Source organism: Ostrinia nubilalis, chromosome 17, assembly GCF_963855985.1.
Source record: "Ostrinia nubilalis chromosome 17, ilOstNubi1.1, whole genome shotgun sequence".
Lineage (NCBI taxonomy): Eukaryota > Metazoa > Arthropoda > Insecta > Lepidoptera > Crambidae > Ostrinia > Ostrinia nubilalis.
In genome coordinates this window covers 9,531,866-9,550,848 of record NC_087104.1, presented here as the reverse complement: position 1 = coordinate 9,550,848, position 18,983 = coordinate 9,531,866, and the positions used below count along the sequence as shown (strand labels likewise).

The following is an 18,983-nucleotide window of genomic DNA, read 5'->3' as shown; positions in this document are numbered from 1 at the left end:
GCGCGCAAACTTAATTTTCTCTCAGAGAACCGAAGTAAAAAACTGACGCTCTTATGCTTTCAGTTAAGCCTGCTCTATTAATTTACTACCCACTGTATTAATAACACGCTTAATTATTTCACCCGACGATACTAGACACCACAATCTAGACTAGGTGTTTATTACTAAATCGATGTCCACAGACCATTACGCCGTACCGCAATCCGGGTCGTTACTGCTCAATACGCTCCGGCCCCGTTTCGGATTCTTATCGTACTGAGGATGTACAGAAGCATTTCCTTTGCATAAAATACCGGTTTAACCGGTTGTCTCGTAGGTAAACGGGTATCAGGACGGTAGTATTTATTACCAAAGGAGATAGTCTGGCCGTTTAGTTGTGAGCCAGGTTTTTGATTTTAGAAGGGGTTTCTTAGTTCCGAAATCAATTAAAGATGTTTTTTGATATTATAGGGGTATCAATAGGTTATAATGAGAGCAAAAGTCTTCTCCACAAAAAATAGCGTGTAACTAATTTGTATACTAGTCAAATTTTAAGTTGGTCCTGAGTACTCCTGAGTCTTTTCTTTTAAAATAAAGACAGTTAATTCCCTGTCTAATTTAGACAATAGTCTCCCTCCCTCCCACGAACTGCATGATATTGCAAAGATATATGACAAATAATAATTACTATTCTTGTAATTAAAGGTCCGTTTCAGCACTGATGAAGTTCGAGTTGCCAGATAAACTTCCACTTTTGGTTACACGGGATATACCTTAGTTAAAGTAAATGTATCTAACTAGCGACTATTATTACGTTAGATAGCATTATATTTTAGATAAATATCCGAAACATTCTCGGGAACCAGCGCAACTGGCTCTAAATCTGTTTTCTTGAACGTGTCCCCCAATGCGTTCCAATACCGCCACTTGACCAAATACATCGAAACTTTTGTATGCACGTCGGACTTCGCACGATGAATTCCGAGTGGACTCGGTACTCGGATATTTCGGACAAAATCCGAATTTGGAACACATTCCGGACCCCGTGCTTTGTGCAGCTACATCACGTTTGCAAGTGCAAAGTTGTGTATTTCGGATACTCAACAAAATCGGAACTTTCCCAAGAAGGTACTTAGTTATTTGCGTCTTATTATTTCGAAAATAGAGTCCACATTCATTAAATAAGTTTTTATTCCATGTGTGTTAATTTTCCTTCTTGCACACTGTTCATAAAACGTTATTCAATTGTTTTTTTCATTGCGAGCAGACAAAAGGCCCGTTTCTATCTATTAACACTATATACCAAGACGCACAAAGCTAAACGGGATAAGCCAGCCGACGCGTTTTAATTTAATCCGCACGTAGGCAGATCTAGGCATTGTATGGCCAACAAAGAACATACCGGAACCAGTTTGAGCCAGACAAATCTGTTTAGAGGGGCGCAGTCGCGGCACGTCTACAGCTGCTTAGAGGTAAAATGGCATGCACGGTCCAAGCTGTCTGCAATTGAAGCATGAATTTCCGAGCGTCCCACCAGCGCGGAGCAATCAGAGGCGATAGGGTTGTGACGTTGAGGGAAACGAATCGATCTTTTGGATGGAAATAGATTTGGGACAATTTATTTTCCTACAGTCAATGTTTGTGAAGAAATATGTTTATTAAAAGACAATTACAGGTGGACCGCCGATCTGATAAAGGTAGCAGCTAGCAGGAAGGCACTGGATGCAAGCCGCTACCAACCGGTCATTATAGGGGGAGGCCTATGTTCAGCAGTGGACGTTTTGTGGCTGAACTGATGATGATGAATTTACTGATTCACGTCACGTTCCGGACTCATTTCCGACCAAAAAATCGATATTTCAACTTCGATTCGAGACAATTGATTTGTGTAAATTATTGATTTTCCTTTAATCGATTGTTTTCTTACATCCCTATGGCGAACCCGGGACGCAAAGGGAGCGTGCCATTCTGTGCTGCCCGATGGAGTGCGAATGCATTTGTTTTTGGCGAGTTCGACGTTCCGATTCTTCTCTCGAATGTTTTTAGAACTTTGTAAGCGGTTGGTATTGGTTTTGGAACGCAAAGGGTTTGTGTAATGGAATATGGTTTTTGTGTTTAGGCGCTTTTAAGTAAAAAAAATCGAGAATTATTCGCACAAAAAATTTTCAGAATACCGAATCTGGAACACATAAAATGAGGCAATTGTTTTGGTAGTTATTTAACTTCAATAACGTTAATTTACTTAGATTTAAACTTGTCTTACTCTTATTCCTACAGTGTGTCCAGTTCAAACAACTTTGAAACTAAATTGAACTCTATCGTAAACTGCAACTTACTTAACAAGGTGTTTAATTGTTCGTCTGTGAGAAATATGATCATGTAGAAAACGAACACGCTCTTTAATAGTTTAGTAGTATACGACTTTTTAAGTTGCACTACAATACTGGAGTAGTTATAGTAGATTCAATACTCATTCAACGCTTAAACACTACAACCTAAGCCTAGAATTAGAACATTTGGTACCTTATATCTTTAACTGTGTACTTACTAAAGATAACACTAAACATATCTGATATCATCTATGCTACGACCGACGACCTGATAAAGGTAGCAGGAAGGCGGTGGATACAGGCCGCTACCAACCGTGCGATGTGGAAGTCATTGGGGGATGCCTATGTTCAGCAGTGGACGTCCTGAGGCTGAAATGATGATGATGATGATCTATGCTACTTGTGTGCACCTATCATTAGCAAAAGAAGTTATATTTTCTTGATTTTATAACTATTTGAACTTTAATGGCAGATCATCTTGCATCATTATAATCATAACTTTGAAATCTGCAACGACGGACGAGTACGACAGAGAAACATAAGTTGGCACAACATAGTCTCAAAATACAGTCTTGTACAATATAACTTGTCGAGAAATTTCATTTTAAAGAACTGCGAGTTGGCGTTCAAGGAACTGCAGGTCTCTTGAGGTTCCACCCACGTTCAGGTTACTTCATATTCGTCCGTTTCATCTCATTAGATCTTATTACAGTAGCGCAAAGATAACAGCAAGCTTTTTACATTGCAGACAAAAGTACGAGAAGGTAAATCAAACAGTTGTTAGAGACATTACAAACTTAGGTCTTATATAAAGAATATTGAAAACCCTTGAAAAAGAGCGTGAAATTTGGTGACTGAGTTTCTTGCGTTGCATTTTCTCAGCACTGACTCATTTATTATTCTGATGAGTGGCAGGGTTAAAGTTATACTGGATACTTGGTCTATTTGCAGAAAATTAAACTATTATTTAGTACCGTAATATTCTGCTATGACAAAATAATCTCTAAAGAAAATAACAACGTCATGTTTAAAACAACTATATGCAAATACAAAAGCGGCGACAAAATTCTATAGTCCAAATTCTGCACGCTGAAATTCTGCCCTATCTAACGCAATTTCCATTGTGCACATAGTGCTAGACACTTATCAGGTTAATAAACTGTTCTGGCCGAGCTGTGAATTAACCATAATTACGTTGGTGTGGGTAGTGGGTACAGCGCAACTTCCGCGAATTGCGCTCAATCGATGTTTTAATTTGCACGTATTCGGTACGTTTACGGTACGAGAGCGGAATACGGCTGGTGTAAGGCGTACTGCTCACGGTGCAACTGAGAATGACGAACTATTTAATTAGTATTTGGTAGACAGAGAGATCATAAGCAGAATTTACACTCAAACCCAGAATTGATGAAAATGGTATTGAAGTAGTATATACCTAGATATTATTCCATCGATCATCAAATTTTCTTATACTCTGTCAGCAAAATTTGCATTTTTAGTGGAAGTATTTCAGACCGTTTTCAATAAAACCGTTTTTCAAAGGCTCTGTCATAGAATCCTATCCATGAGAAACCAGCCTTATGTTCTAAATTCAATTACCCAAGATGGCGGGGGCTGGTAACAATTATATTGCATTTTGCGCCGCAGTGTGTGGACTAGCGATTTTATTTTTTGAGGCGTTCGCTTTGAGTTCGCTTTATTGATTCAGTAAAACTGCAGTATTTCTTCGGTGGGAATGAGCGATATTGCTTTTCTTTACTCACCTTTATTGGGGAGTTTAGTATGATCGGGTTTTTAGGATCTACATACTTTATGCGGTAAATTGCTGCAACCGGTGAGATGAATACGGTGCTCTGTGTTATTTCTTTTTGAGATTTATGGACGAATAAAGGTAGCAGGTTCCTGGATACAGGTCGTTTGCAACTGATATCTCTGGTCTCAGAGACCTACGTTTAGTGTTAATGTTGTATGGCCGTTATCGGTTCTTCGACTACACTTACAGTAGGTTATCTTAAGATAATAATACGATTTCAAGCTGTGGTTCCATTCCAGTAGAGTAGAATAAACCTCATCTACTCTTCTTGTAGATTCCGTAAGAGAAATAGAAGATCAGGTGTCCTCAACCCGTCTGGCCAGGAGTATAGATCAGATCATCAGAACTTCCCTCTTGGTAAATTAGAGAAGCCCGTTCTCCTGCGATATAGACTAAATGACCTGATGATGAAGAAGATTTAGAAAAGTATGACCCTTACCTCATCCTTTCCCTTGACGACGCACATCTTGACGTCGTTCTCTGGGGAGTACCACACCAGGCGGCGCTGCTCCGTCAGGTCTGTCAGACTGAGGTTGTACACCACATTTCTGGAACAAGAAGAACAAATTATACCAAATGTACAGACAGCTTATCAGACTTTACTTTTTTGTAGCAAAATCGCCCCTATTACAAGCACATAAGAGGCCACAGTGTTTAGCTTGATGCGCCTTCTGTACTTCAATCTGGCGAAGATGACTGATAGTGTCCGTATATTCATGAAAAATAGTTTTTTTTTCTAGAAGTGTTTTATAAAGTCTACGTCTTATTTTATTGGTAACCAGTGTTTGTGGGAGCTCTTTTAGTGAAGAAGGCATTGGGAGGCCTTTGTACAGCTGTGGACTCTTGATGCACCTACCACGGATAACGTAGGTATATATAATACGATAAATAATATGCACTCATAATAAACAAGCTCTTAATACGCAGTCAGTCTACTTATTTAATCGTCCCAACGCCCAACATTGCAGCATATCTAAAGGTGCCTTGTGAATTTTAAATAGTGCGATTTTGCAACTAAACTAGTTTGCAGTGCTGTAGACTATACTAGAGCTATACAATTACTTGCCATTAAAGCCACTTATTAAATAAGTAATTTCATAATCTAGTTACAACAAACTGCAGTTATTTTTGACTCTAACCACGGTGCTCGATTATTCCCCGTTCCGGGACACGAGCCGAACCACCAACCGTATCAAAAACAGCACTTTGATAAAGCCCAGTTTGCCCGCGCTCACGACTGGCTGACCACTATGCACTTGTTTGGCCATTTAAACCGGTGTTAGTCTAATTTTAACCCTAATAGTACGGGGCTAGGTTTGTTTTGGTTTTGGGTTGAGCGTAGTTAGCATGTCGGTTGCGGTTTCGCTGCGGAGTTTAAATTCGGAGTTTTAACTGTGATCTTGCAGATGTAGATGAAAATATTTAGCTGGAAAATCGAAATAGCATTTTCATTACGGCGAAATACTTATAAAAATATTGTTTACTTTGGTCTATGGGATATTTTCACCTACGAGTAACAATATTTTTATTTTAAAGTTTAATTTATGTGTAGAATCTGTGAAAACATATTTAGGGTTACATTTTTGTCTATATCTACATTTAAGAATCGTTTAAGCCATGTAAAGAATGTAATGCTTTGTTTTCCAAATAAATTAATAAAAAAAAAATAAGAAAATCAGTGTGTGAAAATATCCAAAAATTAACCAAAACATTATTTTTCGAATGTCAAAAATACTCTTCGCTTCGACCCTAAAAAATATTTATCCTAGTGGATTGTCATAAAGAACGATTATAATACTCAAAGTGATATTTCAGAATGATATTTTAATTGCGTATACGACTATTTCTCTAACAAAACTCATTAAGACAATTAAATTCTTTAAATGTCGCCGTCGATTATTGCTGGCGATGGTGGTAATCAAGCCGGCACTCTTAATTATTTTAATTGACAGGGAAGTTTTAACAAATGTCATTTTGTGAGTTGATTTTTTTCGGTTTTAGATTTAGTTTGATTGAAATGTTTTTTCCGGGTCTCTACAAAATCTTTATGACTTTATAATTTCCAATAATAATTATTAAAGTTCAAGTAAAAGAGGACTATCTTAAAGTAGACGATGAGAAAGGGTAAAAAAAATGCCATATAACTCGCAAAAATAATGTTAAATCTTCAATAAAAGGGGCTGACAAAATAGTTTCTTCTCAGCACTGAACCATCTGATTATCCCGAAGCAGTGCTCAGGTTAACTTATATACAGGGACATGTAAAATCTTTTTAAATTGGGCCTAGTGTGAGTTTACATCAAATGCGCTTACTGACAATTTAAGTGTTTTGAACGTTTCCCGTTAGGGGCGCTGTACAATCCGTCATACATTTAATGTCATTTTTTGACGCACTTATTAGTGAGCGCGTTTGATGTAAACTCACACTAGGCCCTCTGTTTGCAGAAAATGTGTCAAAATATGTAAATAAGGTTCAAAGTTAGAGAGACCAGAAACAGTAAAGCCCAAAGTTGGGGTAATTTTCACTTTGCCGACAGCTGCGTGCATTTTAGATGCACAACTGCGCAGAAAATTGCAGTTGTATAATTTGTCATAGTTTCGAGAAAATTCGACTCATTTCAAGTTTCTCTGGGTTGCACAAGATACTCTACGACCTTAAATCAATAAAGCATTTCTTGTTATAATTCTATGGAGTAAATATTATATCTTAAACGAACTTACTACGACCATCATTTGCACCTTGCTCACCTGAGGAAGATGGTTTTATAAATTGACTTGACTGTACCATAAGAGCAAAATGACGATTTGTAAGAACTATTTATTAGTCTAAACAAATAAAGAAATTTTGACTTTGACTTTGACTTTGACTTTTGACTTTGACTTTGAGTCACAAATGAGGGTCAAGTTCACTTGAAAGAAGGAGAGATCTATAGGACCAATGATAATTTAAATAAGAGAGAGAATATAATAAAATTATTCCTGAAAAGACTAGCAGGCAAGTGAGTGATAAATAACAAAGATAATCTTCTTTTTATGGAGATTATGCCATCGCGTTATAATTGCTAAAGTCCCAGCCCTTAATTAAGGTATTTGGCACGAAATTTCATAAAGAAATTATGATGTAAACTTTGCCAATTACAAGGCAGGTTGGTCGGTGTGACTTACATAATGTTTTTGGGATCTACCGCTGAACCCGAATGCCTGGTCGAGGTGGAATGTGATTTATATGGAGTCATTCAGCTGAATTGATCATTCAGTTAAATACATGTAGACTTGTTTTAGGTTATTGTTTTAGCATCTTTATGTCCGAAGTACCTACCTTGTTGAGGACCTTAATTACATGTAATTACATTTTCTACTATATTGATTAGGTATAATGTTGCTAAAAGACTTCTTTTGTTTGCGGTGTTGCCAGACGGCAGTCATCAGTATCAATAAGAAAGCAAATCTTATTGAAGAATAGTATTTACCGTATTAAAAAGTCTTTTAATTAGTCATTTTACTATTAAAACTCTACCTGAAAATCAGTGAACCGACCCTTTACAGATGTAGTTTAGTATAAGTCACTTCATGTCTTAACTTAAAGACGTTCTCCAAACTTTATGTGAATTTATACTTCAAATAGAGCCATAAAATGAAATAAACCAGACCTAACCATCTCGGAATTTCAAATACTCGAAAAATCCACTAAATCACACGACTTATCTTTATATCTTTTAAAATGAAATTCTCGAGCGCCATTATCTTGTAAATAAGGCATTCGCATTGATGCCTTGCAACCGTATAATGCATTTCTGTACCTCGGGGGTGGGAAACGCTATAATTTGTAGAATTCAAGACAGTGGTTCTCAACATTTTCCCTGCGGACCCTTGGAGCGTTTTTGAAGTGAATGCGGACCACAGATTTTACTCGAGTTTAATTGTAACCGTTTGAGTCAAGAGAATTGAGAATCAAGATCAGGGTGAGTAAAATTGTCACACATTTTGCGTGTTTTGGGCAAAGCGTTCCATCATTCTAACGAGTTATAAAAAGTTAGTTAATCGCCTCCTTTCTTACTTTATCTCAAACAAACAATTGTCCTCTTGGAAGAGATCACATTGATACGATAAAACCGCCCAAATTGTGTCGTTTTCGTTTTTTTTTTGTTTACTTGTCACTTTTGTGTGGTGTCAGAAGACCTAGCTATCTATCTATCTATGAGTCCACATCCCATAAAAACTTTGTAGTCTTCAACTAACAAAGTAAGTATTATTCTATTCGCTGTAAGCGTAAAGGTCCTGCAACGAACAATTCCGGGGGGCACTATCTAAAAAATCAAAAATCAAAATCAAAAATCAAAAAATATTTATTCAGTTTAGACCACAAGTGGCACTTATGAACGTCAATAGAAAATAATAAAAAAAAGAAAAAGGTAGAAGAAGGTAAAAATGTTGACAACCACAGTTAAAGGGAACCAATTTGTGGGACCCGTATATATTATACGGAACCGTTTTTTGTGGAGACCGAGTGACGTGACGCAATCAAGCCTGCAGACAGTAATAAGGTTATTTTATTGTTAGTTGTGTGGCGAGTGCGGCCGAATTGGTACGGGAATTTAGGAGCCTGGAATTGGCTACTTTTAAACGGGAAAAAGGGAAATTTCTTGTTGTATTTGTAAGGTCAGATTTTTTGGTTGTAGATGTGGAAATATAGATAGGACAAATGAAAGTACCTAAGTTTAGTTACAAAAAGGCCAAAAAGAATTTGAGGAATCGAAAAATTGAGATTCTAAAATTGGATTACAAACAAATCATGTACCTTAGACCATTCATGTACCGTAGAACCTTCTTCTTCTACTTTCTTCTTCCATCATGTAGGTACGTTGTGACAACAGGTTACGTTCCTAGAAGATACAGGATCCTTCCTTATAAGAAGATGTAGAAGAGGATTTAAGGACTAATATTGCCTTCTTGAAGATAATAAAGCTGTTTAAAAAGGTTTGCAGATGACAATTTATACATACATACATATCTTATACAGGGTGGCCAAAACAGTGAGGTCTAAAAGAAAAATTTAGATTCCTTACATCAAGGTGTACCTAAATCACCCCCATGTGTATAATACGATTGTGCTTAGTTTAGGAGATAGAGTTAATCCCATCAAAAACAATACTTGTCAAAAAAACCAAGTCTCGCAACTCAGTTGTTCTACGGTAAAAAGTTGTGAGATCCATGTAATACCAAGTCCAGGCCAGGAACTCTTTAACGTTTTACAAAATATATTGACTTGGCCATCGCACTAAATAATTTAATTTACACGTGTTTTCATGCGATGGCCAAGTCAATATATTTATGTAAAACGTTAAAGAGTTCCTGGCCTGGACTTGGTATTACATGGATCTCACAACTTTTTACCGTAGAACAACTGAGTTGCGAGACTTGGTTTTTTTGACAAGTATTGTTTTTGATGGGATCTCATTTCTTTTTGTATTTTGTAGACAGCAGTTATGTATCTAGAAAACTGGACCGAAATTGAAAAATTTTACTCGACTTGGCGGTTGCACTACCGTGCCCCCAAATATTTTAGTTTTTCCTTGATTCATACACCAAACACTACTTATATTCTAAATTTGAAGCTTCTAGGTCTGCTAGAAGTGCCTTAGAGTTTTGATGATCGGTGAGTCAGTGAGTGACAAAATTAAGTAACTTTGACCCGTTATAATTCTTAAACTACTAGTTCAAATTGAATGAAATTTTAAATATACCGTGTCTTTACAATGCCTGCATAGCTAATGAAAATTCAGCCTTCTAGTTTTATCCACAACGAAGTTACAGGCGGTCGAAAATGGCCTGAATTGCTTCGAGAAAAGGATGGTACGGCCGTGCCGCTTGTTTGCTCGACTTGGTGGGGGCACTGCCGTGCCCCCAGATTTTGTGATATTTTAAGATTTTATGACCTAGTAGGCTTTAAACATTTTTATCTTTTTTTTGGGTTGACTTTTTTCAGATATCTTTTTTTCGACAGATTTGTTATTAATTGCAGATGTTTGAAAAAAATAATCACCTTCCTATCTTTGATTCAAGATGCAAAAGTTTTGCTAGAAACATTAAAATTATGCTTTTATCAGAACACTATCAAATTTTCAACTTAAAAGTTTAAGTAAAAAAAAGAACTTCCATAGGTCCAAAACCATTTTGAAAACTGCGCCATTTCCTGAACATTCATAATAATACAAAAAAAACATGTACTTTTAATGGGCCACTATTTCCTGTAATCGGTCCACTAAAGTGGTAAGTCGGAGATTCCGTTACATGTTTTTGACTTTCTTAGAGTGAATTATTATTGGGAATCCTCTAAGTTTACATTCGTATCGTATTATACACATGGGGGTGATTTAGGTACACCTTGATGTAAGGAATCTAAATTTTTCTTTTAGACCTCACTGTTTTGGCCACCCTGTATTTAAACCACCATAAATCATTTATTCATGTGTACTTAATGTCCATAATAAATGTTAATACTTTAAATACGTTAACATACATTACATTTGCTTAAATAAATTAATTTTACGGATCGGAAGCGTCGGGGCTGCCAGTCACAGTGACACTCATCAATAAATATGGCGCGGCCGATGATCGAATCGAATGGCTACATCAAATACGGCAGTTTTAAATTGGGATTTACATAGTCAATTATATTGGCTTGCCAATGAGAGATTGGGGGCGAATTTTTTCAGTAACTGCCAGGTGTTTTAATAGATTGTGATAGCACTAACACATATGTTAGCACATCAAGAAACACTGTGGTATCATTTATGTACAGTCCTCTCAACTTAAGCTGAGAATTGCATTTGTGTGAGTGCACACCGATAGTTTAGAGTGGCAATCGGCTTGAAGCGCGGCGCGTCCCGCGCATGGTTTATTATAGCAAGCGGCCTGAAGCGCGGCGCGTCCGCCACGCACCGCTTCCTTGTCGCTCACATACTTCACTTCACCCCCGGTACTGGTAGCAGATACACGTGTAATTTTATGTAATTGTGTTCCAAATATTAGTGAAATGGCTCCTACTGTAAGTGAATTTCCTGTACGAAATCCATTAAGCAGCCAAGTGAAAGAAATTTTATGCAAATTGAATACGTATTTTAAAGGTGTGAACGAAAAGTTTTTAGTCTGTTTTTATTTTGTAATTTTATAAAGTTTGTCTTTTTGTTGTATTTTGTAAGGCTAGCTGGACGCCCTCTCTATAAACGGTGCTCGCAGAATATCAGCGTCGAGGTACTTCGTGCCTTGGCATATGCTAAGCGAGGACCTGTTTTTATTTATTTATTTAATTAAAAGGATGTGTCAAGTGTCGTTACATCGGCCCAATTGGTAGCAAGTGTTTTATAGACTTCCTTTTAATAAAACATTAATTTTATTTGTATGTGTTTTACTAACGGTACTTTTGGCGATCACTCACACAAATGCAATTCTCAGCTTAAGTTGATAGGACTGTATGTACTTACTTTATTGGCGCAAGTACACTATGCGGCAATTTGTCCAAGTCGAACCGCCCGCACACCGTAATATTGGGCGACATACGCGAGGAGAGAGGAGAAAGTAACCGACATGGTGTTCACACTATTACGTCTTGAGCAATTTCCCGCATAGTGAACTTGCGCCATATTAATAAATTAAAGTAGTTAAGCGCTGAAGTGACCAGCGTAGAATATGTAAGGCATGTGTCTTCCTCGGATCAACGAGAAGAAATTGATTGCCATATAGTTTATTTACTAATAATAAAAAACTCGAGAGGCTCTTACAACTTATATTGCTGATACGATAAAGATTAAGATAATCTAGATTTATTATATTGCTGCAAATTTATGAAACATTTGACAAATAAACAGACGAATAAAAAAACACAATTCAACAATTCGTCTGACAAAATATAGAATACCATACAAAATCGAATACCAAAAATACAATACATAAAACAGCACAAATAAATAATTCACTGCTAAGAGCGGAGTACGGGAATTTATTTTTGTTGTTCGCATCGGAATCCTTGTATGCGAACAGACGCTAGGGGATCACAGGGGTCCATAAAACGCGTCTTAACTAGGCGTAGTAAAATAGACAAAGAAAACATTGGGGAGACATTCCACCGCTGAAAGAATAAATTATAGATAGTGCAGCCAAGTGACTTTATCACGGAAAACCTCCCCCAAATTGTAACCATTTGTAATCCGCCAAAAACAGAAGATAAAACGCTCAGACGCTATCTCGGCTGGCTCAGTGATTCGCCTTTGTCTTGATGCAGTAATTTATTGTGTAGTAATATTAGGATAACTGCACGGTATAGAGAAAGACTGGTTGATAAATAGTGCTAAATAATATTTACCTAAAATAATAATGAGTACTCCTCTCCTCGTATTCTTACACTGCATTTGGCATGAAATGAATATTAGACTTAGTTACTAAGATTTTTTTTGGAACAGAGTCTATGTTTGCACAAAATACGTTTGTGTAAGTAGTCATCACCCGTCATCTTTCCTTAGTAGTTCATAGCTAAAACCACCAAGCCAGGTGAAAGAAACATTGACACGAGTCATTGTATCCTTTCCCAAATCCTATTTGCTTCAGCAAAAAGGCGAGGTGTCACCTAAAAACGCAACGCCCGAAAAAAGCGCTGCCATACGAAAAAGAGAAAACGGCTGCGTAAGCCAATATCGTAGAAATGGCTAGTTTGGCGCATGACCAGCGTTCATACTTGATCGATTTTTTAATCGGACCTTTGTCAAAAATTTCAAATTTCGCACAGGAATAGAGGAATTCGGCTATCGGCAGATGCAATTTGTTTGCATGCACTCGACACGGCCCCGATATTGGAAAAGTTTACGAGTTCCGTTTAGAACAATATCAATAGGACATCGGGCACGTGCGCCGTATATTGACTCCCTACACATCCGCCGGCTAAGAGAAACAAACTCGTTTTAAAACAATATAATTTTATTACTTTTCCACCATAAACGTTAAGCTAGCACCCATAACACAAGCATTAAGTTGCTTACTTTGGGGCTAGCTGGCGCTGTGTGAAATTGTCCAAAGATTTATTTATTTATTTATTTATAAACAAAATCTAAACGCGAGCCAAATGCAAATACTAAAACGTCTGGGATTTCAGTACTCCCAGAAAATACAAAGCAGACGTCTCTCAATAAATAAAATGCATAAAATAAGTTTGTTTTCTATAATGTATGCTTACACTATTCCCGAGGACCCTCAAATCCGCCAAGACGGCATGTGTCATCAGCATTTGACAGTCAAATAGGCACTCAGGTGGATTGGCTGGCGCGGCGGCCATCTTGGAGTTTTTCCGTTGCGCGTCAATATTGCAAAACTTTGGCGCCACAGGCGGCGAACGATTCACATGTTGGAGATTTATTGCAATTGTTTCTGAACAACATTCATCGGTTATTTCATCGGCTCCATGACGTTTCTCGCTGGTTATTGTGATCCGTAATTTAAGTTTGCGTGCATTTCGAGTGATCGATGGTGCATTTCGTTTGCGTGGCGTATTTTGCACGTTCTTTTTAGCTCGTTGGGGCGTCATTGTGCCTCTTTAGTAGCATAGTAATAAACCCATTTTATTCTTTATCTAAGAGCTAGTTTATTATTGGGTACTAATGTACTTTAATGATCCTATCACAATATTTTTCTCTGATAGAAAGTTTCAATTAGGCTCGGTTAGCTGAATATTATTGCTGACACATTTTCTAGGTACTTAACTGGATAAATCAAAGTTGATTAGGGAAACAACAAGCTGTGTCGGGAATTCTTGTAGAGGGCATTCCCTGAAGGACTTGTTTACCTAATTGAGTCCCAGGAAATTCTTATTATTGTAATTTACACGATTTTTATAACCTATTGCTTCTCTATTTTAAAAATAACTCTGGCGTATTTACGCTATGTAGATTTATCTTACTGTTTTCAAATCGAGTTAACGAACCACCGAACTGAATACAAAACTGGATATGACGATATTCCGCAAAAATCTACGTTTACACATGTAAATTAAATAAATATGGGCCTCGGTCAGTTAATAAAGTATTATTGATTTGATAAAAGGCTTTACAGATTTCAGCGTTCGTCATATTTCATGTTGAGATACCTGGTTTTTGAAGCGGTTCAAATGTTCAACGTTCAATTAAAAGCTAAATAACATTAAATTTCATACAGCTGCCATTTTCTGTTTGTTTCTATTTTAGTTTCCATTTTAGTTGTTCTTTTCCAGCCTTAATGAATGATTGATGTCATTGATGATGAAAATGATCAATGAATTTATTTTATGTGGTATTAATTTCCATCCAACTGCAACATTCTCTACTTACTTGACCAATTAAAAAAACCCCTCGAACTGCTACAGATTCCTCCAGAGCTCTACAAAAATACGGACCTCATTATAGTGGTCACCAACCGCCACCGCATACATAATACAAATTCTTAACATTTTAATTAAAAGCGCTCAAATGCGGACCGCACTGGGTCGCTTTTGTTGTCCCGCTCTGACGCCTCGTGATTTATGACGCGAGAAAGGGAAGGGTTGTACCGTTTAGTAGAAATTCGCGAAATTAAACTTGTCATTTTAGTGGCGATATAAAAGGGCACCGGTTATTAGCTATTTATTAAAAACGGTGTCATCTCTGAATTATTTTGCTTTAACAAGAGATAGTCCTGCTGATAAAGTAAAGCTTTTGTTAAATAGCAGGATTACATGGGATGTTAATGTATGACGTTTTGTCTGACGACATTGCTGACGTCACGTTTACCTACGTCTACGTCTAAATTATGATTTACCTACGTAGATTTAACGACAAGCCTGCATAATAAAACGTAATTAAAGATAGGTCTTTACACATTAAGGTATTTACACCTTAACTTCGAACTCCTCATATGTTCTTCTGATTAATTTCGATGCGGGTCCAATGACACTTTAACTTTCCCCGGGTCAAACTTGACCTTCATTAGGTTCATTGGATTTATTGGGTTTTTATTAGCGGTCAAGCTGTAGATCCTGGCTACACAGGAATTGCAGCGGTGGGAACAAGAGGTGAGAATAGTCCCGTTGCACATAAGTACGGACATCAGCTCTTATCATTATACGTTTAATAGAAAAAGCATATTTTTTATCATATAAAGCAACTTTACAAACATTTATCATTTAGGTAAAAAGGTTAGCTATAAGTATTCCATGCTGAGTGATTTATTCTAACAAAGTATTAGCGTGTCTAGAAAGTAGTAAATCAGACAACTCACTTAAGTAAAGTGTCTGTGTACCTAACTATAAATAACTAGATTTACAAAACCCATTTATAGCAGTTCTTAGCGTGTAGCTACGCTTTTACCGAAGATAAGCGTTTTTTGTCTAAGTTCTTAGCGAGTTTTCTTTTATTTATCTTGTTTCTTTTTCCAAAATAAAGCATATTTATTTGTGTATAGTCAATATTGGTTTGAACTTAGGAATTCATAAAATCAGTGAAATCTAATAAAAATGTTAGTTTTGATCTTAAGAGTCCTTGAATTGTTTATTGATTTCAATTCGTTTTTCAGCCGAGCAGGCTGTCAGAGGTTATATTTTTTTGACAAAGATGATTTTAATAATGAAAATGAGTTGATTGATATTATTTTATTAGTAATTTAAGTTGTAGATTAAATTACATTGTTGCTAGCCACTGACCGGTTACAAAGTCTAGCTGAAAGAGTTTTTTTCAGTATTGGTAATACAAGAAACAATTTGAAATGGCACAAATCAAGTCGACCTCGACGTGTATTGCCAACATCAAAAAAGAAGAAGAAACAATTGACAGATACGTCTTGTAAAAAACAAAATACTGTCAACGGAAATTTAAAAAATCTGGCGTTCAGCCTGTTATACATAGATTGGATTTTTAACACTATTCTATTTGTCTCTCAGTAATCGATGGTACCGATTTCGATTATCGACACTAACGAATCTCGTTACAAAAAGCTAGCGTTGCCCTATCAGTCACAATCGGTGGGCTGCATCACTCCCGGGAGACGTCGGGCCGGTTTAGGCCCACTGATTGAGGCTCAGTCCAATCGTTTGTGATTCCATCACGGGATGAAAGCAAGTAATACATTAAGTTCCTGGTACATACAATATAAATCTTGCAGGAGACAGTGATTTATCGGTCATGCCAGTTGAGACTTGGAATTAAAAAGCGGCCGGATACCAGTTAGGTATATGTGTTTATTTTGGTCATTTCTTGATGTCAAATCAAATCAAATCAAATCAAATCAAATTGTTTATTTGCCTACTAAAGTCGCTATAGTTAAATAAAAATCCAGGTGATACTTATGCACCCTCCGTTGTTACTCTAATTTCCTTGTATGAGTTTTAGTTAAAAAGGTAACAAACACACAGTATTTGAAATTCATTGAACAAATGCTTAATTTGTCACTATCATTTGTTTTCAAATTTTTTTTAACTATGGTTATGGCGACAAAAGACGATCTTTTGTTTTCTTTTATTGAGTTACTGGACTACATCATCTCCGTTATCAAGAAAAGAGGTTCCCCCTGCAGCAACGAATATGACTTCACTGCACCGCATCCGAAAGTTGACTTCAGTTTGGCAGTGCCCAACAGGAAAATATAGTAAACAAAGCGTACATTATCGATATAAAGGCTTTGATCTCATCTGATATTAACCTCTCTGTATTAGATTACGGGCACCTGGCATTTGCCGGAGATTTGGCTGTTCGCCGCTTCAATATTTAACGACAAACACGTCACTCGGATTATCGAGTTACCAAGTGCTGTAGTAACAGGCACGAATTTTTCGCCGACAAGGTCTTATTACCAGGCTCTCAGACGTTTGAGGTTACATTCGGGATATGTTATTGTTAGGTTCGGATGAATAGCAAAAATCTTTCATACAGTAATACAGATTCGTGTGCGAATTGGAATACGAGCTCTTCAAAAATACGACTAAGTACGGTTTTCTCATGCAATTACTGAAAATATGAGTCCTCATGTTGCTCCACTAAAAGTATCATTCGTAGACATGTAGTTACTGCATTTTGACGAACGTTAGAACATTTTTATTGCGGTTTCAGAGTACCCATAGCACAAATTGCAGTAAAACACTTTTAGTTTTTACTTTTTCAAATTAGTTCTAAATGTTTAAGGGTTATGAAAATGTAGGGAGAGGAATGTAGTCCATAAAGTTTCTTAATATGTAATAAACTCTTATAAAACCACATATCGGGAGATGAGAGGCACGCGTTTGCTCCAACATTGTAGGTAAGTGTGCAAACACACTACATTATTATTTGACCCATATGTTTTCCCCAGCGTTCTTTTGATTAAACAATACAAGAGTTACGGAATCCGGGTTGTAGGGAGTTCTTGGGATGTTTGTTGTGCCTAAACAAATAAAGTAGTTTGGGGCAGATCAGCTAACTAGTTAAGTGGGCGCCACCTTGCGACTGGATGTTATAAATATCAGATTGTGGGCTTTTGGGATGGGTTAGAATGGGTTAGGAAGACCTTGCTTATCTCCGCAATTTGTTATCAACTTTTAGCTGTACAGTGAGTGATCTGATTAGATTCGATTTTGTGTAATTCTGATCGCGTGTTGGGTCAATTTATTAATCAATCTAAAGACGTCCCAAGGGCACTCAAGTATCTAGGTAGTAACTTTTCTGAAGATGGGCGGGTTCAACATCGATCCATCGTAACATGGCTTAGAAAAGGACCCGTATTCTAAACCACAAAAAAGGATTAAAAAAAGATACCTACAGCAAGAATAAAGTATGCATGTTCTTGAAAAATAAACTATTACTACACAGGATGAGTTAAAGTCTAATTGAAAACTCCCTCGTAATTCACTTTTCCACTTCAACAATGTATCATTTACTCTGAAAACTTTTGTTTTTATAAAGCGAAAAGCACCTCAACCTTAATGGAACAAAACAATGCATACGTTTGTAGAACTCTTAACTCTAAGCAATTCCCGTGAATAGAAATTGGGTTGATTTATTTTACTTAGGAGTTTCCATATAACCCCTTATTTAGTTAATTCTAATTGAAGGGCGCTGGCTTCGCCCCATTCGGGAATTTACACCCTTTCATTGTTTGTTTGATAAAGTTATTTTATGCATACACATTTCGCGTGTTTGTGAGACCTGTCTGAAGAAAATTGGCTGGTAAACGATGGAAAGTTAATGCAATTAAGATCCATGTGTGTGTGACTCGATCAGACATTGAACAGACTTGACTTGTGGATAAATTCTTTGAAAGTTGTCTTACAAAAGTTATTTTGAGTTTCAATTAAGTAGAGCTGCAGCCGTTGGGGCAGAAAAGTTCTCGAGTGGCGACCACGGGTTGGAAGACGTAGCGTGGGCAGAATTCCACTAGGTTGATCGACGATCTGGTGAAGGTCTTGAGAAGAACGTGGATGCGGGCAGCGCAGGACCGGTCATTGTGGAAATCTTTGGGGGAGACCTTTGTTCAGCAGCATTTGGTTGAATCGGGAGCTGCAGTAAAAATGAAATCTTAGGATTTATATTTTTATATCTTTGCAGCAGCTGACTGCAAACATGAGAATTCATATTTACCTAGTACGCCTAGACAGAATATATAGCATTCCAGAATAAAGCAGACCATATTGGTATTGTCATATTCAGTATTCCAGGGAATACCCGGTCCGGTCTGCTTTGCAACATAAATCATAACTACCCCCGGGAGTTTAGCAGCAGACAACAGTTCTACGTAGAGTTCCTGTCGAAGTAGCCGAAGAATTTCGCTATCTTGAGTTTATAAACAACAGTATTCGAATTTAGATACTATAGTGTTTCTGAGAAACATTGTATAGG

At 37.0% G+C, this 18,983-nt stretch overlaps 1 protein-coding gene across 1 annotated transcript in view; it reads right to left on the bottom strand.

The window, feature by feature from the left end:
* The window catches only part of LOC135080028 (semaphorin-1A), a 451,301-nt gene that overhangs the window by 31,089 nt on the left and 401,229 nt on the right, over positions 1-18,983 (bottom strand). The window contains exon 3 of the mRNA XM_063974699.1: positions 4,562-4,670. Within this exon, the coding sequence (XP_063830769.1) occupies positions 4,562-4,670 (109 nt within the window). The remainder of the gene's footprint in view (positions 1-4,561; positions 4,671-18,983) is intronic.